A 26,289-nucleotide genomic window follows, 5' to 3' on the forward strand; every position below is an offset into this window, starting at 1 on the left:
CAAACATCAGCTTCCTGCTTCTCCTTTGCGTTGAAAGGAGCCAGTTGAGGTGGTTCGGGCATCTAGTAAGGATGCACCCTGGGCGCCTCCCTAGGGAGGTGTTCCAGGCACGTCCAGCCGGGAGGAGACCTCGGGGAAGACCCAGGACCAGGTGGAGAGATTATATCTCCACACTGGCCCGGGAACGCCTTGGGATCCCCCAGTTACAGCTGGTTAATGTGGCCCGGGAAAGGGAAGTTTGGGGTCCCCTGCTAAAGCTGCTGCCCCCGCGACCTGACCCCGGATAAGCGGTTGAAGATGAGATGAGATAAGATCCCAAATCATTTTCTGCAGTTAAACATCTTTAGTTGTTTGCATATTATAATAAATTCAAAACGCAATCATTCCTGTTGCAAAAATGATTTGTCAACTCACTTCTAGACTGACCCGACATGATACAACTTTCTTCTGTATTTTCTATTTTAGAATAGGATATATATTTCAGAGTGATTTTAAAAGTGTCTTTGCTGTAAAATAAAAAGAAATGTATGTCACACTAAGTATATCCATGCTAACTGTGAAAAAGAGAGGTGAAAAATCTGCAGTGTACTAAAACCACTACTACATGAATGTCACACATGATTTGAATGTGTGAGGAATATGGGACTACAGAGCTGTTTTAACACATAGTTTCATGTTACTGACACCAGACATGTAAGTGATTGAGCAGCCTTTACTGCAGATTCTTCCACAGAGCAACAATAGAGGACGGTGGCTTGACTGTCAACTCTCTGGTTGTCAACCAGAGTGTCTGGGAAAGAACACGGTTGCTGAAAAAAAATCTGTGAGAGATAAATAACTCAACAGTTTATCAGGAGAAAATATTTACATTAAATTCTGCTTACAGCCAGTAACATTAAGGTACATGCAACGTCTTACTGAGTGATTAAAAGTGGCGATGATTCAGTTTGAAACATCAGTAAACACAATTTTAATTTCAGCAATAACAACTCACGGACAGTATAAAAACATATTCATAGAGAACATCAGCTGAAGAACAGTCAGGCCCTCATGAGAAAAACATTCATTTACATGAACATGTACATGCTGTGACCACAGGATAAGGCATTTGCCTCCATAAACACCTTTTCATGACTTCACCTGTCCCCACCTCAATGCTGCCATCAGACCTGTCAACTTTATTGCTTCTACTATCTATTGCTCCCTCTCTGATTTCTGAGCAGTGCCAAGCTAGAATCTTTATGTGAGTCGTCTGAGCTCGCACACACTCCATCCCACCAGGGAAGGAGCAACTTTGAACTCCATCTGATCTTTCACAATCAGTCTTCCGCAGCCAACGTGGCCAGAAAGCAGGACCCAGGTCCACCCATTGGTAGCTTAATCCACAAGTGGCAGAGCGCACTAACCAGTCTCTGACTGAACTGGCAACATGCGAGGGCAGGGAACCGAGATCCAGATCTGCAGCTTCCTTTATCAGATTCTGGAGATAGTTTGCTGAAGCCTTTCTCAGCTCAGGAGACGCACTGAGGTTAAACGTATCCCTGGCAGGCAGTGGATGACCATCACCATGACCCAGAGAGGCTTCAGGCGGCTCTATGGACATCCAAAACCGGTCAAAAGACGATCCCAGAAGACGCAGGAGGCGAGAAAGGCGCAGATGTCTGGGTTTGGGCATGTAGTGGTAATCTTCAGCGTTTGTCAGAAGGGTGTATGGGCGGACTGGCCGGGAGTAGGACGGTAGACTTTCTCTCAGCTGAACAAATGTGGAATCCCAGCCCGCGTCCTCCTCATCTTTAATAGTCACATTTGGAAGCTGGATCTGGGTTGAATTGTTAGACGTTAAGGATGCAGATCCATGTAAAAGGACAGAAACAAAAATCCAGCAGAGACAGACTCCCCAGCTGAATGGTCTGGGCATGATGTTAGCTGTGGACGGTAGAACAGAAGGATGAGAAATGGCTCCTTGTTTTCGTTTTCACCCGTTAAGTTATGTGTTCTCATCTGGGGGTTTCAGGGACTCTGTGTACCCTACACCAGACATCCTTGAGCTTGTGAACAATAACATACTAAAATCAGCACCTTATATCTAATGTTTTGGCCAACTTCAAATCAAACATACAGGAGAAGTCTGAGAACTACAGTTTGGTTCATGAGTTGATTACCAGCTTTAAAGGTCCCATACAATGCTCATTTTGAGGTTCCTACAGGTATTTTGGGGTTCTACTAGCCTGGAAACCAGACCAATCTCCCAAGCTCGTGTTTCATTTGCTCTAGCAGGTACGTCTGGCCCCTCACACATTCAGACAGATTTTTTAGCGAGCCAGATCCTGTGGAAGCCGATGAAAAGTTTCTCTCATGTTGGTTGGATTTAAGACTATGACTGACTGAGGAGCGTCACAGTTACTAACGTAATTGGCGTTCTCTGTCTAGTGCAGCTTACTAGGCTCACGAAACTCAGATCCAACTGTCAAACTAGGCAGCGCTGATCAAATATGACTCAAGAATCAGTTACTGAGTTGCCTATTTCTGGACTAAAATGTTTTCAGAAACACATTTTAGTGTACAGTTTAGCAGTAATTTGAGAAAGTTTGTGACCCCACCTCCATTGTTTTCCTGCTTCAAAACAGACCAGTCACTGCCCTAACTTCATCCCTCTGATGGGTTGAAGGTCTAATTGTGTCCAGAGACATTGCAATCGAAAATGAACTGAGAGGTTCCAGACTAATATGCATTTGTGAATTAGTCTGATGATGCTAGGCTAGGTTTCTACTAGACCATTAGAAAAAGAAAAGAAAACATTGAAATCTCACTTTTTACAATATGGGACCTTTAACAGAGTCCTATGTGTGATGCATTCAAGAAAGAGAGAGATGTCATTAAGAGACATTTGTATGAGACAAATATGTAGTTCTAAATATTTCACAGCAAGAATAAAACAAGAAAAAAAAGAAAATAATTTGACCTTGATTTGGTGGAGCTGTGTGTCAGCAACTTCAGACACGACCTTTTTCTCACACAAAGACTCCACTTATATCAGTTAAATAAGCTTCCGGGTAAATTCCCGTCATGGCAACTTTAAACAGAGGACAGATGCAAAGGTCTTACAGGACAATAACCTCATTTATTCTCATCTACACAAAATCATCTCTCTTGGTCAAAGGCACATGATGGCGTAATAATGTCAAATATATTTCCAACATTATACTTAACTGTAAACACTTGTTCTAATTTAACTTTTTGTTTATATCAACATTATAATAATACATATTACATTTCATAAATATAGTCACATGAAGTTGATAGTGACATAAAGATAACAAACAGCAGAAATGAATTAAGAAATATTGCATTTATGCTGCGAGCTGATTTTGCAGCAGGTCTATAGTGTCAGGTTTTATTGTGTGTGTGTGTGTGTGTGTGTGTGTGTGTGTGTGTGTGTGTGTGTGTGTGTGTGTGTGTGTGTGTGTGTGTGTGTGTGTGTGTGTGTGTGTGTGTGTGTGTGTGTGTGTGTGTGTGTGTGTTGCTTTAAGATAAAACCTGGCTCAATAATGGGTGTGTGATAATATATAATATATATGATGGCATGTGTATGTTGACCTTTTACATCCACTTGCTTCTCTTGTTTGTCCTCAACCTCAAAGTGAAAAAAGCTGGTCATGCGATTTGTCCTGTTGCCGGGTAGACTGTGGCGGCGGTCGGGGCGTGGAGGGAGGCACGTTGCGAATTGCCTGGCTGCTGTGGTCTGATGCCATAGCCCGATCTTCCAGAAATTTATCAAATTCTGAAATGGACAGTTATAGTGAGAGGTGCGTGTGTGTATGTGAATGCACAGGAAGTAACATTATTATTTTCACACTAACATGGCTGCAATGAATCAGTAGAGTGAAATACGTACCTTCACTGGACACTCCATCACTAACCGAAGACTGGTCTTCCTGTATTTACAAACACACAGAGGAAAGCTCACATTACCACACATCACACTGTTTTCATTTCAAAAGAACAGAGACATGCTTTCTCTTACCAGATCACAGGATAACCATTTGTCAATGTCATTGTGCAGAGAGTTATTTGCTGGTGGCATCTAAGAGAGAAGGTGATCAAGAGAGGGATAGGGTGATATTGTGTTTTAGCTTTATTTTCACAATACTTTAAACTGTTTTTCATAGAAAACATTTGGTTCTGTGTTACGGTGGTGTACATACCCCTCCTGTGACCTGCAACCTCGTATCGAGAGCTCCAGCAAGGCCCTCCACAGCTCCTGGGTCCTCATACCTGACACTGGCCCAGACCGGATGATTTTTAAATGTTTAAAATTTGATTGCCTCTTTACTGTCTTTTTAACTTAACATCTGTTCATTTTTATTATTCATTTGTCCCTTCTACTGATGGTTAAAAGCGTCCTATCGTTTATCTTGCCTTGTTGATGTGTATATATGTATTTGTATTTGCTCTGTCTATCAAAGCACTTTGTATACTTTTGTTTTTAAAAGGTGCTATATAAATAAAGTTATTATTATTCTTATTATTTAGGTTGTGATGCAGTTAAAAGCCAGAACCAAACTGTAGATATCTTTCATTGGAGGCTTAGTTGCAAAAGTAACTTCATGTTCACCAGTGTTCACAGCTGAAACATTTTATCCATCTACATCATTATATATTGCCCTTTCTGTGAAACACCCTCAGATTTTTTTGTATTTTAAAGTGTGCTATATAGATAAACTCCATTATATATTATTTTTTATTATTATTTTACAATGGCCTGGGTGAATACTCATTGGTGACTGATATGTTCATTAAAAAGTATTAATGGACACCTACTAGGTGGCTCCAGTGAAACTGTTCATTGTTCTAAATGAATGTGCCTCTGATTACAAGTTATTAGCAACACAACAAGCTAACTCTCCTTCAGTGCCTCATCCTCTGAACACAATGTTAATAGTCATTGACTTTGAATCTTGCATTAGATTTAGCTTTCTGGCTCAAATCTGGGGTTTTATGAACTGAGTGGACTCGAAATATCTCCTGTTGCCAAGTTGTATCCAATGTGCATCTTCTTTACCTTATGGTACGGGAATGATTGCTCCAGGTATTAGTCAAACCCTCAGGTGTTACCAGGGAAACTGGTTCAACATTTAAAGAAAAAAAAAAGTGTTTGATTGCAAATCTCATGAAAATATGAATCGCTCACCCTTTCCTCTGCTCAGCCAGGGAGCTGCCTCTAGTGTGGGCAAACATGTCAAACTCCTCCTCCTCTTCTGCAAGAGAGATGGTTAACTCATTAAGTCACAACTGAATGAAAAACAACGTCTTCCATCTTGGTTCCTAAATTCCTGTGGCAACACATAATTAATAATAAAACCTAAACATTGATAAAACACTTATACTTTTCTATTTCTATACCAAAATGTCAGTATTTGTAATTCAAGAAAAGAGCATATTTTGGAAAATCTGAATATATACCCAAATGCATAGAAACCTGCAACTTTAAACAAAACATATGGTGCATTCAAATGCTCATGTGAAGGCACCATATGATGTGTACCAATATGAGCCAACAGTGTATTTTTTGGATTTCCTCCCTTTTCAAAAGTGGTCATGTTGGTGATATGTATTAGTGATCGTGCACTCCTTTTTTAAATCACTGACTCAATGCCCATCAGTTGAGTGCAATGCAATGCTTTCTACCAGAAATACACCAAATTACAAAAGCATGGCTTTAGTTTTAAGAACGTTATACGCAGAGGCGGATTAAAGCACAGGCTGGCCTATAGGCTGCAGCCTAGGGGCCCCAGGTGTGCAGGGGCTCCGGATTGGCAAGACTATTTTAAATGTTCTGAATTTACTTTACTGTGGGGAAAAAACTTGCCTCCTATTGGGGCCCTTAGAAACATTAAAAAAAATTAAGTCACTGATTGGATAGATATTGGACACATTAACCCAATCAGCTACCATCATGTGGCCTAGTTCATAAGGTTAGTTTTGGGGTCAAACGATACTTCACTCATTGTTCTTGACGGTATAGCGGCAAAATGTCGGAAAGGAAATGTGATAGTGGAGCACGATAAAAGAAAAGCACAACGACTGAAAGAACAATAGGACCAAGATCTACAGAAGGAAATTCTTACATAATTCTTACAGGATTTTTCAAGGTTGCGGACTCTTCATCTGTTCGAGCGGATTTTTTTTGCTGATAAAGCATGATTAATAATGTGGGGGGCCCATGACCACCTTAATACACCACTGATTATACGTATGTATTTGGTGTTACAAAAGAGTGCACATGTGACGCAGAAGTGATCCAAAGTTCACTCACTGTGGCTGGCTGATTGCTGTTGCTTGGTCTGTGTGCTGACTGGCGGTTGGCTGGTTGTTGTGATAACAGCAGGTTGGCTGAGAGTGGAAGGCTCAGGGCTGAGGTGGATGAGGCTCTGCTAGAGTGAGGACACAAAGACAGTGGTTGTCCCATCGTGTGTGAGTAGATTCTCACAACATTACAAGAGGAGGAGCGAGTCATCTTCTTACCTGTTGAGGATCTGGAATTTGTGCCTTGTTCAGTCTGTCAAACCTAAAACACAATTACAAAACAATAAGCGTGTACAAGGAGCCACAAGTAAGATGTATACCAACCAGACCCTTAAAATCTTATAAACGTAATCCCAAAGACAAAGCTTGGCTGCAGCACACCTCTCATAACGGATGAAGGCGTTGTTGAGGTCATCGTTGACCACAAGCATCTCTTCAATAAACCCTTCATCCAGCAGCTGGGGGATGAGCTCCACCACTCGAGACTGCATGCTCTTACACGTCGAGTACAGCTGCTGCTTGGACAGAGGAGGAGGGAGAGATCAGTTCATTCTCATTGCTAATGACATGGTGTAAAGGAAAATCCTCCTTTCCATTCTAGTCCAAATGTAATGTATTTTTTTGGTGTTCATTTTCTTCATCCTGCCTCATCTACTTTTACACCAATAACTGTCAGTAAACTACATCTCCCAGAGTTCTTTGCCAAGGACACCTCAGCTTGGATTCAAAACTAACTCAAATGTTGTGTTTCCCACTGATTAACATAAGCACACAAGGCATGCTGTGAAAATCAACAAATTGTACCAGTACAGAAATAGAGCTTGTACAGTTGAAGATAAAGTCACATCTTCTCAAAATGTCTGGTGCTTTCTGGTGCACCTCCAAATGCACACAGGTCAGTGATGATACACTTCTGCACTTTTTGCTTGCCAAGTTTGATCGTACAAAAATGCAGCATTAGAATAATACACACAAACAATATTATTTGGTGCATCTTCTCACAAGTAATTGTTTCAGTACTAAATTGATGAGGCGAATTGGACAAAGACTTGGATACAGTAAATGCTGCAGACAATTCTGACCTGTAGCAGCTCGGTATCATCTTGCTTGCTCTGTCCAGGTATGAGCTCATTCAGCATTTCTGACATCACAGTGAGATTTCCTTTCACCAGCAGCAGCTCACGTCGCAGCTTCTGTTCCTGGATCCAAACCAAGGTTTATTAATCAACAGCAGTCAACACTATGAAGTTTGTTCTATAGTAATTTTGTAGCTCACTGCTAAGATTAGAGCGACACTGAATGAAGGCAACACTGGTCAAAGAAACAACCTGTAACTCATGTAATACAATTACAGTTTGCAAATGCAATGATGCTGAAGATTGGAAACCTGACTCTCGCCAGATGACTTTCGTTCCGCCTTGCTTCCATCTTGACTCCGCCTAGCTCCACTCAACCATCTGGATTGATTTGCTATGGAGCAATCCCAGATGTATGAGTGACGCAAGGCGGAACGAAATTCATCTGGCGAGAGTCAGGTTAGAAGATTGGCACAATATATCAATACCTATACAGGCATATTAGTGCCTATAAAAACTATTAAAGCCCCCTTGGACCTTTTCATGTTTCATTGTATCACAATGGATGTAATTAGGATTTTTGACACTGAAAATTATACATGTCGACTGAATCACTGTGACGTGCTAACGACAATCACTTCCAGGTAGACGACTGGCAGTCGGTTTACATTGCAGAGATATGAAAATCAGCAAACTTCTGTATTTCTAATGTCATTTTCAGCTGTTCTGCTGTGCTTATTGTATGAACTGTGTTGCTTTGCTAGCGTCTTTGACTAAGTAGACTAAATCTACCCCAAACTAACAGTTTGTGTGGTGAGATGTGGCTGTTGGGTAAAACCAAGTTGTCATTTTCTTTCATCTATTGGCCAAACAGGTAAATTAAGTCTCCATGTGAAAGTGTTATTATTAACGAGATATGAAGTACCAAACATGCATTTTAGATGAATGAGAGTATATTGCCCCTGTTTGCTCGGCCTGGGTATATTGTATGTACTGTAGGGATGGGGGGGTTTCTACGCAGACATTATTGTAACAAATGTTGTGATTGGATCGGCAGAGTATAACATCACTGGGACTTTTAACTATACATGTATCACTCCGCTTTACAGGTGTTTAATAACATTGATGGTCATTATCAATCTCTGATTACATCAAACCTTACAGAATAAAGATGAACATATTTCTATAAAAAACTAAAAGAGGACAGTAGAGATGGAAAGAAGCCCAAGCTGCGAGAGACAGCTTCTGGCATACTGCCTTCCCCTGGGGGTAAACCAGCTCTTACGTTTGAGGGCATGCGTTTCTACTGGATATCATTATGGCAGCACTCCCTCTCATGTGGTATTAATTGAAAACAAATTGATCCACAAATCTCACTCTATTTGGAAAGTCCATGTAGGTCAGTCATAGTTTTCTTCACCTGCTTTATGTAGTCATTAACTAGTAGGTGTTTTTAGGCAGTGGTACCTGTTCTGCAGGGAAGGTGACTGGTCCCTCACTGGACTGGAGCGGAGGTAAAGGATTCTGGGTGGGGACACTGGAAGGTGCTTGTGGCTGTGACTGATGTGTGGGAGCGGCAGCAGGAGTCATTTCAGGAGTTCCATTTTCTGGGATACTCTGCAAAATGAAGAGAACTACAGCGTCAAGAAAGATATCTGCACATGGATTTGATGTGCCATTTTTACTTTGTAGACAGTCACCCTATTCGGAGTGTGGATGGGGGACAGAGCGTCCAGATCTGTCATGGGGAACTCTAGACCACGTCTCCTCAGGTCGTCATATACGTACACCACCCCAGCCAGGGAGGGAGAGCTACGAAACGCATCTGCCCATGACTGTGGATGAGAGGTAGAACGTATGACCAGATATAAAGAGAATGGCTGACCACTAAATCAGAACAGAGAAAGCAACAGAAAAGTAATGGCCCTTCAGCATTTACAAGCCAGACTATATCTAATGTGATCATTCCAGCCAGTCAGTGATTACACACAACAGGCTTTGACCATGTAGCATAGGAATGTGTGAAGATATATAAATAACAAAGAACAATAAAGATAACACTACTGAACGTGTCTGTAGCCATAATAGAGTCCAGCTTAAGTCACAACTTTAATAAGCTGTGGGATGTAAACACACCACTGAAATATCTCTCAGAAATGAGTGCAGACTAGAGCTGAAAGAAAATTGATCTGCAACAATATTAATAGTCAATTGATTGCTTTGGTTGTTTTTCATTAATTCATTGATTCCAAACTCTCGTATGTGAATATTTGTTGGTTTTATTACTTATATGGTAGTAATTGAATATCTGTATCACCTTCAGTTTTGGCAAAATGTTGTTTGTTTTTTTTACTGTTTAGTGTCATGACGTATTCTAGACACAATTAATACATTTTCTAAGGAAATAACCAGCAGCTTAATCATGAAGGCGAACCGTCATTAGTTGCAGCCGTAGTGCAGACAGTCAAATATTGCCCTCTGTTGGAGCATCCACGTACCTGTATGAGGCTGAGCACCCTGTCATGGAGTGCAGCAGGGGGGTTATATTTGGGCAGAATGGAACGGACCAAAACTCCTTCAATAAACTCCTGTGACGCCACAAGAACATGGAAGCGATGGCCACAGTTCTTCACACAGGCCTCCAGAACCTGTGTGACAGTGATACAGTCCGCAATGTTAAAAAAAACAACGAATGGAATTAAAGCTTCGTGAGTTGCTCCAAAATAAAAGTTTTTTCTCACATTGCCTCAATGCGTACACTAAGGACCCTTTTACACATGCACTGCAAAACTGAACTCATCTACACATCACCCAGAGGAGCTCGCCTAAACCAAACAGAGTATCTCCAGTAAATGTGAACACTTCTGACCCACAGACCTCCTGTTGTGTTGTGTTCAAGGATGATTCACACACTTGTGTAAGCATTTGCACGGACACCATCTCCTTGAGGCCATCAGCCAACCAGCACAGAGGTCATTCTGGCCTTCGAGATTAAACTCACACCCTTCAATTCTCAACTTAATGTAGAATGAATAAAACTTGAACATATAATCACCTACTGATTACTGATTACTCACAGTAAGAGCCAACATGATCTCTCTGAAGTTCTTGCTTCCAACAATCCTCTTCTTGATAGCTTTGACTGCATCTTTGGGCCTGAGAGAAATAAAAACGGATATTTATAAATGGAAATAATAAGCAACAACAAAAAAAGAGAAAGCTTGGCTGTCGCAGAAGCATACAGGATATTATTGTGGTGTTGTTTGTGGCTCATCTCTATGAGGAAAGAGAGATAGTAATAAGGTCACAAAATCAAAAAACCTTTTCCTGTAAACATCTTTCTACTATAAACACATTGCATTTCAGGCTTACAGGGACATTCCTCTTAGCTCTGCAAATCCCACTGCATAACAAACTATGAGATTGGCCTTGAACATACTGCAAGTAGGTCATTAAGTGACAACCAGTTTCAACAACTACAAATCCATAAAGGACAGCATTCTGGCTTCTTGATGTTACTTGTGTGAGCAGCCTACCCATCGTCCGTCTCGTTAATGATGTCACATATCTCCATGTTGAGCCCCCAGTCCTCCAACTGCAGAGAACCACTGGTCGCTCGCTCTGTCAACAGAGAGGGGAGTCAGGTGAAGTAACAGCTATACAGTCATAATGATATAGGAATATAAAATGTCACAATAACATTGAAGACTTTCTTCTGATATCATGATACCTGCAAAATAATAACAGTCAATTTCAGAAATCTTGTGATTTGGAGTAAAAATGTGTACCATGATTCACATTTAGAAACTAAAGAGCATCTTGCGATAGGATCACACCGGCCACGACACCAAATCGGGTCAGGGGCGAAAAGTTAGGGGGCCCGGGCCCTTTCCCTACTTCATACCCTGCTACTCCCAGTGCCCTTGCTCAGACCACATCCGTTTTCTTAACTTTGCCTTCATTTTGATCTCAACTACACATATGTAGTTTTTATGGCTGTATCTTGCAGGGTTGGGCCGCTATCATGGCAACAAAATCTGATGGCAAAATACGCAATAACCCCTCTGTGGTAGGGGACTCCAGGACCACATTGTCACACACACACACACACACACACACACACACACACACACACACACACACACACACACACACACACACACACACACACACACACACACACACACACACACACACACACACACACACACACACACACACACACACACACACACACACACACACACACACACACACACACACACACACACACACACACACACACACACACACACCAATTCCAGCATCACTTTCACAGCTGGTGAAACCATACAGTCAAATAAACCGGATATTTTTGGCCAATTAGAGGCAAAGTAACAAGCTGTAAAACAATATTAATGAACATATCATAAATAATTATGTAATATATTCTTGAGTTAAGTTATTTATTGTTGAGGAAGGCAGCCTTTGGGTATCTTTGCAGTCGGTGCACAATCCACATAAGTCATTCCAGCTCAATATTCACTGTACCAGCTGCTATGTCAAAAGTCTGTACATTTTTCTCAAAAATCCCATATCAGTCATGCCCTAATAAGTGAAAAAAATGGAAATACTAAAGTGCATTCCTTAATCTTTTCACACCTAGTCTACTGTAACTAGCTCATCTACCATTTGTGCTAAATGCAACAGTTAGTAGTCTGTTAATACAAACTATGTTCAGCCCGACATCACCCCAATTATTGTCTCAGTAAAGCACAGAATTGTCTTCAAAATTGTACTAATTACATTCATTCTTGCATAGCCCTGCCCCTGCCTTTAGAACAGAGTTGTATTTACAGGAACCCATTGTTTATAATAATAAGCTGATTGAGAACTGGCTGTCAGCTCAAACATGTATTTCCATCCAAACTATTTGGCAATCCAAGCCAGCTTTCTTTGCGTTCCACCATTCACAGGCTCCTCATGAGTCTTAATCTCCTTCATTCCTTTCCACCAACCCCCCCCCAACCTTTTTCCCAACCCTCACCCCTGCCTTTCTCAATCCCACTTTACTCCCTTCCCCTCCTTGCATCCACTCCCCCCTCCCTCCCTCCACTTCATGTGACTGTCAGCTGCTTCTGTTCTCATTCGCCTCAGAAGTGGCTGAAGCCTCTTCGACATTTACGCGTGAGAAAGTGAGTAAATGAGATAAGAGGAAGGAAGACTTGAGATGGGTGTGTAACATTTTATCACTACTCATGACTGTCCTGACCCCACATCTTTCCAGGCATCAGCTGCTGGCCTCAAGTCTGATGACGTGGGTGTGATGTCTTTACATTTGTTTTTTCAGTGGCTGGACAAAAAGAAGCAACTTGTCATAATGAGAAAAAAGCTGCTGTGCTGAAGAGCATCAGTCACACTTGTGCATAAAGTGTGAAACTGTCTTGACACAACACTGATTGAGGAAGTGAGAGGAAACACAAAACGCCTCCTTGATTCGCCCAATCTATTGTCACTTAACTTGCAGCAACCAATCGCACGGAAGATCGAGAGAAACAAGTCCCGCCTCGGTCGCGTCATTGGCTCTAAACGCTTCTTCTGATGTTCTCTGTCAACTTCGGAGTTCATTTTGCCACATTTGAGGAAAAGAACCCCCAACTAAAAGCGTTTTTAAATTGTTCTACCTCCCCGCGGGTGAGGTGTTGAAATTCTGAAATATGTTATTGGTTGATAAGTAAATTAAATGATGTCAAATTGAATCCGGCGGCGAACAACTATTAGTTTCAAAAGCAGCTGCGACTTACCGATTCTCTGACCGACGGGCGTTGTGAAGGGGTTTCCTATGAGAAACTCCATTTTCTCCCCGAGTGAAAACATCCTCGACAATGCCAAGCGGTCCCCCTGCCGATACTAAAGTGTTTTTGACAACTACCGAGCTCCGAACTGTGCTGTTTCCTTTTGCTCTCAGCGTCTGCCGCTGCTGCCTCAGAGGCGCACGGGCTCTCGGAACAGGTCACGTGAAGGCGCGCACACACACACACACAGCCAGGAAGCACTCATTTGGCAGAGTCTAGACTGGTTATAGTTTATGAACTGATAACCCATTTTATAGAAAGGCCCAAACCTTAAATCTGATCTGAAAGATGACTGTCAGATAAATGTAGTGGAGTAAAAAATACTATCTCCTACAGCAGAGAAAAAAAGTATCATACAAATGGATATAGATTCACCTAACTAGCTACATTCCACCACTGGAGATTAAAAATAGTACTATTTGCATAATAATATTAGGATTCAGGAAGCATTCCAGTACATGTGGTTGAGGTGAAGTTGACTGCTTTTCATAGGCACCGTTTTGGTAATCTCTATCACCGTATTTAAATGTATATGCTGATTATACGGCATGGTTATGTCAGATCTTAATTTGCAAAGTATATATATATAACAAAAAGCTGTTAAATAAATGTAGTGGAGTACAAAGGCAGATATTTCCCTCTGAGATGTAGCGGCGTAGAATAACATCAAATAAAGAAGAAGAATTCCTTTATTAGTCCCACGAATGGGGAAATTCAATTTTTCACTCTATTATTTTTTTCATTTTACACACACAGGACCTATATACATGCAACCAATCATGTTAGATGTTAGAGCGAAGGGGCTGCCAGTGACCAGCGCCCCGAGCATTTGGGGGTTCGGTGCCTTGCTCAACAGCACCTCGGCAGTGCCCAGGAGATGAACTGGCACCTCTCCAGCCACCAGTCCACACTCCTTTCATTGTCCACACAGGGACTCGAACCAGCAACCCTCCGGTTCCCAGCCCAGTCACTATGGACTGAGCTACTGCCGGCCCCAAATGGAAATCCCAACTAAGGTACCAGTACCTCAAAACTGTACTGTGGTTAGTTACGTTCCACCTCTGCAACCACTCTTACTGTTTCAAATCAGAGCACCAAACAAAATGCACTTGAGAACATGTTTTTTATTGAAACGAAACCATCTTTTGTTTCTGTCGTCCCCATCTAAAATGGTGTACAGGAACATGTACTGTAGAAACATGGGTGTATGCTAAACTGCCTCGTCCAACAGCTACCCTGAAATAAAACACTGATCTGCTCTCTCAGCTTGTCTGAACTAGCCGACGGGCCTTTATATTACATTTCTTTGACCAATTTGAAATCTAATACCTTGTCACGGCTGATATGTGCAGGTCCTGTTATTATTCAAACACAGCTACAATACAGCAGCTTTGGAATTGAGGACTAACAACAACTTGCAGCAAACCAAGACAGTATGTTTATGAATATTGGCTTAATTAATTATACAATCTTTTCTTGATGCTGATCATATTTACATCTACCCGTATAACAACCACTTCAAAAAATCTGAATGGCCAAAAAAGGTATAGTAACCATCAAAAATATATTCTAGTAAATGCATAATAATTTAAATATAGATATTTTTACATTACTCTTATCTTGCCTGAGCTGAGCTGCTATCGATCACTGTGGATGAAAAAAGTAATTATGACCTCCTGATATGAAAACGAAGTGACTTATAGTCTACAACATAAAAACAAAGAAAAGTAATATTATAACCAACATAAAAAAACGGTATGCTGCACATATTTGTCCATATAATATCACACATTTAGATCATTTGTTTGTCTAACTATTATTTATTGTTTCCTCTCTTACTACCCCATCTGAGCCGCTGCTTTTCACTGTGGACGTAAAAAGTCATTATGACCTCCTGATATGTAAAATAGAGTCGTAGAATATTATTTTGTAAACCTGGTTCTCCGTGTAATGTAATGGATTCAGTATATGTAATATTGTTTGTCTTACTCACCATTATTGATCCTTTTCTTCTCTTACTCCACCTCTGAACTGCTACCAGTGACTGTGGATTAAAACAGTAGAGTACTGTAGCATATGGCAAATGTAAAAGGTTATTGCACAAACTAGCTGCATGCTATAGGCTACACCCATTCATACATATAATATCCCAGTAACTCCAGTTTATATACTCGCTGCTCACTACTCCAACTGAGCTGCTGCCTTTCACTGTAGGCTCCAAGGTGAGTATGAGATTCTGACTTATATGAAGTGAAATGATATATGGTAATGTGTAAACTACTTACGTATGCACCTAGTCAAAACTTCCTAACTCATTTAATAATTTAAATAATATCTGATGCTTTTTCCCCACACAGGTGCAGATTTTCGCACCAGACAGAAGAATGACAATAATTATTGACAGCATTTTATATATACCAGACTTTAAAGGAACATTTTGCATTTCTCTATTGATTAAGCGTTTTGATACTTTTATCGCGTATTTATATAGCACATCAACCTGCTTTAATTTTTTTTAAAAGACATGGAAATCTTAGCTTCTTTACACTATGGGATCTTTAAATATGTTTTATTAATTTGTTTTAGAAAGAATCAACACACCTGCAGTACATCCAGGGTTACGTTAAGAGCTGGACAGAAGTGGTCGTCTGTGTATCTGTTAATTATTACTATTAAGTAAGTATCTTAAACAATAGAGACAAAGAATTAACATATGCTGATGATGTTTCTAACAGCTAACTTCTTTTAAAGCAGATTTCATTGCTCCAATAGTCAATGTAAAAAATTAAGCCTGTGCATATTTTCTGGACTTTTCTTAATACTTGTGACAGATTAGTCCACGTATAACTGAACAACTTTCTTACATAAAATAAAGAGCACAACAAGTTTATTTCTTGTTTTAGGAAAGGACTCTTCTTGTGTTTTTGGAAAACCTGGGTCCCCTAAGAGTCAACCAAAAACCCTAGACAGCCTTTGTTATTGAGTTGTGTTGAACAGCCAGTCTGTTGCAGTTTTACTGCACTTTGCAGAAGCTTTGTGAAGCATTGACACATATGCATGAGTGATGAGACACCAACTCAAATCAGAGTACTTACCTTATTGTTCCCGCAATACACCTGCAAATAGCATAGCTAACTGTCAATTAATGCATATGTCTATAAATGTCTTAGAATCTGACAATAAACATAGAAATAAAGTGTTTATAATGCTTTAATTAACACCCAAACAGTCACATTAACACATAATAATGTTGATAACCATCTTAAGGACTTATTAGGCCTTTTAACTAACACTTATTACAAACACACACAACCAACACACTTTTATATCAGCAGCACCACCCAGTGTCCAAATTGTAGCCTGCACTATAACAGAGAGGGAACACTACAGATCACAATTTGGTGGAGATCAATTTTGAGCTAAATCTGGTGAGTTTTACCTCAAAGAAAGAGGAAGCATCAGAAAGAACAGCTGCTTAATGAAAATAGCAATCATATAAGTGACTTGTAGTTTAGGACTCTTACTGAAGCAGCACTGTTGTTTGTTTCTCATCTCATCTCATCTTTCTCTGATGTACTCTAGACACAGTGTCCTATAGAGATTGTTTGTGTCCATCTCGTCCAATTTTGAAGAAAAATGGTGCCTTCCTTTGAGGACAGACAGTAGCAAGATGACAGAAAAGATTGGACAGAAAGATGGGGAATGGCCTGCAACAAGGTTCAGGCAAATGTTTTTAACTCATTAAAAGTAAAAGTACTCAATGCAACAAAAAAATCCCCCTGTCTAATCCTGCAGACGATATGATATGATATGATGTAAATGACACCACTCATGCAATAATGTGTAAGCAGCATTTTACTGTTGTAGTTGGTAAGGGTGTAACGTAAAGCTACTGTCACAAAAATATCTGTATTCGTATCTGTATTCAGATTATACTGAAAGTGGTTACTTTATAACAGAAGCTGTTAGAAATGGTCTAATCTGCATCGCTTTCTGCCCCCCATGTACCCCTCAGACATTTTCTATTTTTAACTTCTGTTATGAGCGCAATATCTGTGCATGTCTGAGTAATTTGTTGGGTACAATCCTAGTAGTCGGTTGAGGTGGAGCTCCTTTTTAACAATTTTATATAACACTGAAACTTGAGTAATTGTAGTGGAGTATATAACTGGCATGAAAAATAAATAAAACAAAGAACAAGTAGACCTGCCTCAAATGTGTCCCTAAGTACTTGCAGTACTACTTCCTCCAATGCAGCCCAGATGTTTACTGGCGCACATTGTACAGTACTGTAGTTTCATATACACAAGACTGACCTGAGGACGTCATTTCTGTGTTAATACATAATCACCACTAGGTGGCAGCATTGAATCTATGCCGACCATGTGAGATACTCTCTGTCGAGCAGTTGCTGTATGCTCTCCCACACAAGCAATCCTGTACTGATAGACCATGGACAGTGGTGTTTTACTAAAATGGTGAAATAAAAACAACCAAGTTTATATACATATGCATAGGTCCCTTACTTTGGGAGTTCCCACCGATGTCATTCTGACTGAGGAGTCCAAGTGGCATCCATAAGTTGTGCCCCTGGTGAGGAAAATACCTAATATGAATAAACTGAGGCTCTACAGTAGATGTAGATTGTTCTCAGATCAAAACCTGTGATATCATGGGCTCCTTGTTTGTGTCTGTATCATAACCAGCCTCCTGTTTCTCTGGGAACTGATAATGGTGTCAATGTCTAGAGGGTGGTGTGAGAATAAACTGACTTCACTGAGCGCACACACATCTGTTCACAATCGGCTCTTTCTCTTTAAAGAATGTGTTTTGATTGATCCAGTACCTAAAATCAGTGAGAATGCGAAGATGGAAGTTGGTGACCTTTGACCTTTTGGTTCGTCAATTCCCTGCTCCGCAGACAAGCTCAGGCCCCTCTGTGTAATGTATTTATGGCCCTATGGTAAAATAAAAAGGAAACTGCTAATTATGGTTTATTATTGACTATCACATGTTTTTCACAGACGCTCATGCGTTCCTGCAGCAGTCAGATTTTTTTTAACACAGATCGCTGACCTTGCTTGTTACTTTTACCTTCTGGAGGTGTATATTTATTTATGTTTTTATCGATTTCTCTGCTGTGATTTTTCTTGTGTTGAGTACACTGCCGTATATAATGTCTAAATGATCTAATCATGTCGAAACAGCTGTGCAATGGAATGTGAATGTATATGTTTTATCTGGTGGAAAAGTGGTTTCCCCTCGTAGATTAATAACGTTTTCTAATCTAATCTAATCTAATCTAATAATCTAATAATCTAATCTATGGATCTCCAAACAGATTTCATACATCAGGCCACGCTACAACTTTGTCTTAAAGAGGATATATTATGCTCATTTTCCAATTCACATTTATATTTTGTGTTTCTACTAGAACATGTTTACATGAGTAAATGTTCATAAATTTTTTATTTTTTATCATCCTGTGTGTCTGAATTTACCAGTTTTTACCCTCTGTCTGAAACGCTCCGTTTTAGCGCCTGTCTCTTTAAGACCGCCTCCCGAAAAATCCCAGCCCATTCTGATTGGTCAGCATTTCTGGGTCTTTCGCATCTGTGCTATCTCTGCATCTTCATTGCAGCTGGAGAATGACTGTAATGGCACTTAAAACCTATATATAGTATTGTTATGACATCACAAACATACAGAAGTCCTAGGCTCGTTTAAAGACACAGTTTCTGAAAACGAGCTGTGCACATTTCTCTGTAGATTGAGCGTTTTAATTCTTTCAAAGTATTTATATAGCACCTCAGCCTGCTTTATAATTAAAGAAAATGGAAATATCACTTTTTACTATATGGGACCTTTAAAAGGCATGTGACTTCCCTCCTCTCTTGTTGCAGACACTCGGCTCTTGAGGGCTCAGTTGATCCAAGCGTCAGATTAGAAAGCCCAGAGGGATGCTGGGTCACAGTGTAGCTGTGAGGAGAAGAAAACCGGTGTGTTATCTCTTTTCTCCAGGCTGTGCGGCCGGCATAATGTAACAACTTAAAACCCTCACACTGTTGTTCACACAATAGGCTAGGAGGTCTGTATCAGGCCTCTGTGGCCAAAAGCATTCATGTTTCCTGGAAATACATTAGCCAGAAGCACATGAAACAGCGGCATAGCAGGGAATCAAGGAGTTTACTTATCATTATGTTCATTATAAAAAGACATTTGAATAGGATTATTCAAAGGAAACATCCCTTTTTCTAGATGTTTCCAGATGGCTCTTTCTCCTGTGGTTTGGGAGACTAATTATGCCTGAGGGAAACTTGAAGAAAACCACACATATAAGCACGTTTTAATCCAAACTGCCACACAATAAATGGCATAACCATACTTTCAAGAGGCTAGGCCTAGGAAATTGCTTGCATGAAGCCTACGTATGAATACACTTGTGTGTATGTGTGAGTGTGTGTGTGGTTGCGCTGGTTGTAAATTGATCCCTCCTACTCTCGCTGGTTCGTTGTGCAGAGGAGGGGCGAGGAGGAGGAGGAGGAGAAGGAGGAGGAGGAGGGAGTCGAAGCAGGAAGGAAGGGAGGCAGAGAGGCAGGCTGTGAATGCTAACAAGCCCGTCGTAATCATACAGCTCCGTAGGTAGGCTTTGGTAAAACGTCTTGCAATGGAGAGGAACGACGACCACTATTAAACACCTACTATGCGCCAGTGCCGCGTCCGCCCTGTGCGCGTGCAGCAGCCTCACCGTCGTCGGCACGTTTGATCCGAAAAACCGTCTTTTTCCGCTGAGTGAAATGTATCGCGACTGCTCGGGATTCACATTCTGACAATGGAGATTGAAAATATCGTGGCCAACACGGTTCTCCTGAAGGCAAGGGAAGGTAAGCACCGCTGAATGGCAAAAAAAAATAAATGAAATGTATTTTTCCTCCCCTCAACGACATGACCACGGACGAGCCTGAGCTTTCGGCTGTCCTCCTTGGGATTTATGCTTTCTCCGTCTCCCATCAATCTGCGCGGCGCTTTGTCTCCGGGCAAAGACCAAACATATTCCGTTGAAATCAGCTGTTTGTACACTAACAACACACACAGCCTATTAACCGGGCAGGTTAACGTAAGGCCCAGCAGGCTGGAGATGAACAACGCAGGGAGTGTTTGCAGCATCGCGCTTAGATGGCAGCGTTGCATTAGAGGCTGTCGGGCACATTTTTTTACACAAGCACCAGTGGTTTTGTGGATGTTAACAACTTACGATGACATAACGGATATTTAATGGTATTAACGCTACATGGTATGGAGTGTGGACTGAAATATAGCTGCGCAGTGGAGCTGTGTGTCTCAGCTTCCACAGTACAGCCTCTTCTTCTTACCTGTCAGCGTAGGTTTCGGTGCGTTCAAAGCCCGATTAGGTATGTAAAGTGAACGTGTGGTTTTATTTGACGCAGAAATTTGCCACTGCATTGCCGTTTGGCTTTTGATAAGGAGCTACTGGGGGGTAAGATAAACGTTATAGTGGAGTGTTTTTAGATGCAGTGGGAGACCCGGAGAAGGTCCACCGTGTAGGCTATACCCCGGCGGCACAGGCGCTACAGCCCCGGTTGTGCACGCTGCTCAGTGGGCCGGTGATCCCGCCGCAGCTCACCTGGAGGTGGAAAAGAGGCGAGTATCCATCTGTTTTCCAGGAGATGGCAGAGCAGAGAGGCTACTTTGTAGCAATGAGTGGGCGCAGGGTGGGAGTAAAACACTGTATCAGCTGCCAGAGGAGGGGATGTGTTATTGCTGCTTAACGATTTCCACTTGTGTTTCTCCAAACGGATTGGACACCAGGAAGGGTCTATGGCCCTCAGATGATCTTGTCCAAGTTGATGCATTTTTATTCGACAGTAAAGTCGCCCACAGTAGTCTACATGGCTCGGGGAGGGAGGGGGGGTCGTGGTTCAGTGCGTGTATGTAGAGGCCTTCCCTGCTCATGGTTTGCATTATATTCGGACTGCGTTTCAGTTCAAGACTAAACGCAAACACGTACTGTGAAATGGATTATTCACAGCAGCAGCGAATCCATTTCATAGCAGCAGCTGCTCCTCACGAGGCACCAGGCTTTCCTTTACCTGCCTTTAAATGGTGCTTGGTATTGTCATGAGTGTTTCCCCTGGAGGGTAGTGTACACTGATCAGATTTTCAGTAATGAGTGTATGAACCATGAAGGAGCCTGGTATGTCCCCCATAAGCATCATTTATTTAGCTTCAATGGCAAGATTTGTGTGGAAACATTTGGTGATTAATCAGGTGGTCATTTGACAGGAAATGTGTTGTGATTTTTCAGTGGTAATTTGAGTAATTCATCAAGTTAAAATACCAACCAGCTGTTTGATCTCATAACTTGGATTGTGACTTGACATTATTAGTATATTACTCAAGAAAATATAATAGATTCCCCAATAAAGAAAATGGCCAATAGTACTTGCAATAAGGATTTTGTACATAGTTGGTATAGCATGGGCATGCGTCAGCCACATCTAATGTGTTGACTATACAGTAGTCTGTGTTGTTTTTATTTTTCTCCCTGCTATACCATTCACTGTGTTAATTAGGTCTAAGATTAAAACATCCCTTTAAGGTGCGCAGGAGTCTAATTTGGTTTTAATTGGGCTTTCCAGAAGTGGGTGGGTCTGTGCAGCTGTCAAAGTGTTTCAGTATGTCACACACAGTGACAGTTGTCATCACTGGCAGCGTCACAAGCTGTGGAGCGAACCCCACTTTCAAACACAAATCCAAACAGAAAACTGCTCCTGTGGATCAGAGGTCAGCTGACTTTTTATACAAGAGTCTCTGCTCCATCATCTTCATGCAACACAGCACCAAGGCCTCTGTAAGCAGCAGAGGGATTCAGGGTGGCTGCTACCAGCTGGCTCCAAACTACTGAGTCAGCAAGAGTTTGCCCTGCCGACGTGTCCTTGAGCAAGACATTAAATCATTTGTTCTGTAACTCTCTGACCTCGCTGTGGAGATGGGAAATGACGAACAGTTTCCCATTGTTCTATTAAATATTCACAGTGAATAAATAGGTTTTGTTTATTTGCCGATATGCAGCATTGTCCCTCACAGAATGAACTTTTGATCAATAATAAGACCACCCTGGTGACTAGAAGACCATTGTCTTAACTTACTTTTTAGTCATCTTTAAAACACCTGTTGATGTGAAACCGGGCGGCCAGAGTGAGAAGTGTTATAACAGGGTGTGTCCAGTCTTCCACAGTTGAAATGGCATTTCAAGGGAAGTGGTTTGGTGTTGTAGAGATGACACTGCCCCTGCCACTCCCCACCCCAGCCTCTGTGAAACTTATGGTTGGTACAGAATGTGGATGGGAAATCTATTTAGATATCTCTTTTGCCTTAGGGCATCTCTCACTGCAGGCTGTGACAGTCTTGTACAGTCGGAGGACGTTCTTGCTATAGCTCCCCTGAGAATACATTAGAACATTTTGGAAATTGTGTTTGTGAAAATACCAACTCTTGGCATTGATGCAGCTCACAGATTATGTGGCTGTAGAACCTCAGCAAAGCGTCATTTTCAACACAACATTTATAATTCCACATCTCGGCCTCATACTGTACAACATCAGATGCATCGCCTCAGTATTTCTGTTCACAGTCTAAGTACTTTTCACATTGTTGAATGAGTAATACAATCATATTCAATAATGACCAAAAATGGCAGAATCTGGCTCATACATCGTAGGGCCTGTTTTGACGGCTAATGTTTTATCACAGACATAGACACACAGACATGGTGCATATATTGGCTAATATTCACAGAAAACTAGTACAAAATGCAGTTAAAAGCACTTTAGAAACAGTGTTATCATACTTTGTCCCACAGACTCCACTGTTTACAATACTTTGCAGCACCTGAGTTGGCAAAGCACCCTATCATAGCGGAGCAGATGGCGTTGTGAAGTCTGTTGAGAAAAATTATGTTTACTCTTCAGCTGTAAAATATCCTACCTCCATTACACTCATTTGTTAGAGCTCTTAAACAACCAAACTGGAGGGTCTTTTTGATCAATTTCACATAAATAAAGGTGCTTTTTATATAAAACAGGAAACGATTGTTTACACAAACTGATATGCTTCTTGTAGCTGAACATGCAATTGGATCTCAGTAAGGAAGCAAGCTGGAACATTTCTATCAGACATATTTTCTTCTTTCAGACCTGAAAAGTCAACGGATGCTAACTCTTATCTCAACCATGATGCTGTTATAAACAATTAAAACATTGCTGAAGTTGGACATTTCTTTAAGACGAATCCACCACTGTATGTTCTGACATTGTTGGATATCAGCAGTCCGCACATTACAGGAATGATCTTTGGAAACTGTTGGAGTTTTGTTTCTGATAAGTCTTGATAGATGACAACTACAGTGATACGGAATTAAAAAACACTTAAAAACTTAGAATTTGATGATATTTTGAAACATCTTTTGACATTGGGGCTTCTGTACAGCATGTCCGTTTTAAATGATCGGCTGAAACTAAAGCATTACCACGTACTGTGTTTTGAGTGAAGATGTAGTCCTACCACATAGGCGAAAGGAGGATTTGGGTGTTGTTTTTTAGGGGGACATAGCCTACATTCAGTCAGTTGCTGCCTCCTTATATTATGTAAATTTGTCGTTTGTTGACACTGCTTTTTATATGGCATTTTCTAGCCTTTAATATGTGATTAGCCTACTTAGACACGTCTTGCTGGGTTTATATACAGTAGGCTACCTATGGCCCAGTGACTCATAGAATAATGAATAGGAAATAGGCGCTCTTCTTTCAGTGATTCTTGCTGTGACGGATGCTGTTCGTATTAATTGAAACAGGAGTGAAAAGGTCGACCGACCGATAGACAGACAGAACAAGGCACTGATTCCGTACCCGAGTATACTTGCCTCATCATCTACGTGACACTTGTTGATGTAGTCACTCTCGGCGCCACTGACGGAGGCAAAGCTCTGCACCTGGCACCTTTTTGTGACAGGCCTAATTGGGAGATTAAAATGCTAAAATTACTTTGAATCTAAGTCAAGCTGTTTTTTGAGATACTTGCAAAAAGATAAACTTTATTATTACAGTGCTGCCCTGGGGGTGAATGAGAGTCATTTTTTTGTTCCTGAACAGTGATTGGAATTTGCAACCCACCTGGGATCCCACCAGCTGAAACCCCAAATCGGGTCAGGGGTCCCCTCCCTATTTCCTACCCCCCTACTTCCGGCGCCCATCCTTGGACCACACCCATCTAGGACCTTCATTTTGATCTCCACCACAAACCTGTAAAGTTTCATGACCGTATCTTGCAAGGTTATTGGCCCAGGGGCGTAAAGTGGTGGCACCCAAGCCCGTTTTTGAACCACACCCATTTTGCAACTCTACCTTCATTTTGACCTAAACTACAAACATGTTTGGTGATTATATCTTGCATGGTCAGGACGCTATACTGGTGACAAAATCGGTCCACAGCAAACCCTGGCAAATAAACAGTTGGCAAAATACTTAAAACCCGCCTCTGTGTTAGTTCCTGCTACAGTAGGTGTCTCCAGGACCACATTTTACCATGACACACACACACACACACACACACACACACACACACACACACACACACACACACACACACACACACACACACACACACACACACACACACACACACACACACACACACACACACACACACACACACACACACACACACACACACACACACACAAGGTGAAAACAATACCAGCATCACTGTTGGCTGGTATTAAAACAAAAACTTGGACCCCTAAATAGTCTATAGTAGTAGTATAGTATTTTCAATTTTAGTAAGAACTTGCAAAGTGCTTAATGCAAAAGGAAACATAACGTGCAAGGATCAGAAAGTAAGGCAGCATCAAGATGACACAAATATTGCTATATACACAGTTAGGCTGCTGGTTGTTCACCTTTGCGATAGAAATATTGAAAAATCTATTCAATAGACGTTTTGACAATAGATCTCCTCGTATCACTCAGCCCTAATGGCTGTCACTGACTTTTGTCTCAGTTCCAAACTTTCGAGCTTTGAGAAATAAGCTGCTGCCAAGAAGCAATGAAAACATCCAAAGGGCAGAGAGGAACAGGGTTGAGTTGTGCAGCTGAGTGTTATTACTTTTTAATACAAACTTGTATGCAACAGAGACTTGAACATCTATTCACCACATATTACATTTCAGCGTTCAAATGTGAAGAGTGACCAGACATAAAGAGGATTTCACCCTTTTTTCTGGAATAATAATTTACTAGATCTTTTACTGCTGTGTCTTTCATCATTCCTACTGTCTTCATAAAACGGAAGGAATGTGGAGAGTCTGGTGCTCACATTCCTTTGACAAACAGCATAAACTAATCCTGCTTATATAACTCATTTACACCTTACAAGTTGGAACCTTAGAGAACCTCCATAGAACATTACAGATGTAAGAGGATATATCGCTGCTGTTAGCATCTCTAACCTCTCTCTGCTCTCTGTCCCCTCTCCACCACCCTTCAAATTGTAGGCTAGATGGTCCTTTCAGACCGCTTGTGAAGGTTTTTCTGTGACGTTAGCCAGCGTAGCTTTATTAGTTTTGTGGTCATAGCTGGGCTAACACTTGTTGTCATCACTCTGGGGTGTTTCCTCCAGCTGAGGCTCATAAAACACATTGCTTTGTGACTGTCGCTTGATGTGGGACTCATTTTTATAGTTCTTACACCCACAAATGGGCTCTGCGGAGAACGAGACGCAGTGTGTTGCGTACGCAGCTATGCTGCATGGCACTAGCAGCAATGCTTAGCTGGGTGGCTATTGGGATGTTCATTAGCACAATTTCTCTGCAAGCTGATCAAGCATGAAGAGGCACTTTTCGAGGCACTTTGTGAACATCATAGGGACATTGTTCCCACTGCCTTATTAAATGTTAAATGGCCGTTCTTCCTATGAGAACCAATCTGTCAGTCTGATTTTAACAATGTGTACTGCTGAGTGTATTTACAAGTTCAAATAAAGATTTTGTTTCCCTG

The 26,289-nt window shown here is 41.2% G+C and overlaps 3 protein-coding genes across 5 annotated transcripts in view; 1 reads left to right on the plus strand and 2 right to left on the minus strand.

Annotated features, from left to right (window-relative positions):
* Positions 1-1,063: 1,063 nt before the first annotated feature.
* Positions 1,064-1,918, minus strand: LOC310956529 (noggin-3-like; the record flags this gene model as incomplete). The annotated part of the gene is made up of 1 exon (XM_083926782.1): positions 1,064-1,918. One exon carries the CDS (start codon positions 1,916-1,918, stop codon positions 1,064-1,066), a length of 855 nt encoding a protein of 284 aa, XP_083782908.1.
* Positions 1,919-3,526: 1,608 nt separating this feature from the next.
* LOC310964918 (target of Myb1 membrane trafficking protein) lies at positions 3,527-13,318 on the minus strand. Of its 2 annotated transcripts, none has more exons than XM_083938238.1 (15): positions 13,166-13,318; positions 10,919-11,003; positions 10,460-10,538; positions 9,881-10,030; positions 9,083-9,217; positions 8,850-8,999; positions 7,389-7,505; positions 6,688-6,821; positions 6,526-6,568; positions 6,317-6,431; positions 5,192-5,258; positions 4,206-4,281; positions 4,025-4,084; positions 3,896-3,935; positions 3,527-3,781 (listed from the first exon to the last, which is right to left on the minus strand). In XM_083938238.1, exons 1-15 carry the CDS (start codon positions 13,236-13,238, stop codon positions 3,636-3,638), a joined length of 1,470 nt encoding a protein of 489 aa, XP_083794364.1. In that variant the 5' UTR covers positions 13,239-13,318; the 3' UTR covers positions 3,527-3,635. The 2 variants fall into 2 exon arrangements, with proteins under 2 accessions (XP_083794364.1, XP_083794363.1); XM_083938237.1 differs by having other exon boundaries at positions 6,317-6,434.
* Positions 13,319-19,799: 6,481 nt separating this feature from the next.
* Positions 19,800-26,289, plus strand: part of grk4 (G protein-coupled receptor kinase 4) — a 50,073-nt gene continuing 43,583 nt past the window's right edge. For both annotated transcript variants that reach the window (XM_083938497.1, XM_083938496.1), the window contains exon 1: positions 19,800-20,100. In XM_083938497.1, coding sequence (XP_083794623.1) covers positions 20,049-20,100 — 52 coding nt within the window. In that variant the 5' untranslated portion in view covers positions 19,800-20,048. The remainder of the gene's footprint in view (positions 20,101-26,289) is intronic.

This window comes from Echiichthys vipera (assembly GCF_963691815.1).
Source record: "Echiichthys vipera genome assembly, chromosome: 2".
Taxonomy (NCBI): Eukaryota; Metazoa; Chordata; class Actinopteri; order Perciformes; family Trachinidae; genus Echiichthys; species Echiichthys vipera.

Excerpts from the sequence above, each read along its gene's own strand:
- LOC310964918 (XM_083938237.1), bottom strand. The coding sequence starts at position 13,238 with ATGTTTTCACTCGGGGAGAAAATGGAGTTTCTCATAGGAAACCCCTTC. Across the intron at positions 9,000-9,082 it reads CCATCCACACTCCGAATAGG|AGTATCCCAGAAAATGGAAC; the intron begins GTGACTGTCTAC and ends TTCATTTTGCAG. Across the intron at positions 3,782-3,895 it reads TGATGGAGTGTCCAGTGAAG|AATTTGATAAATTTCTGGAA; the intron begins GTACGTATTTCA and ends TGTCCATTTCAG.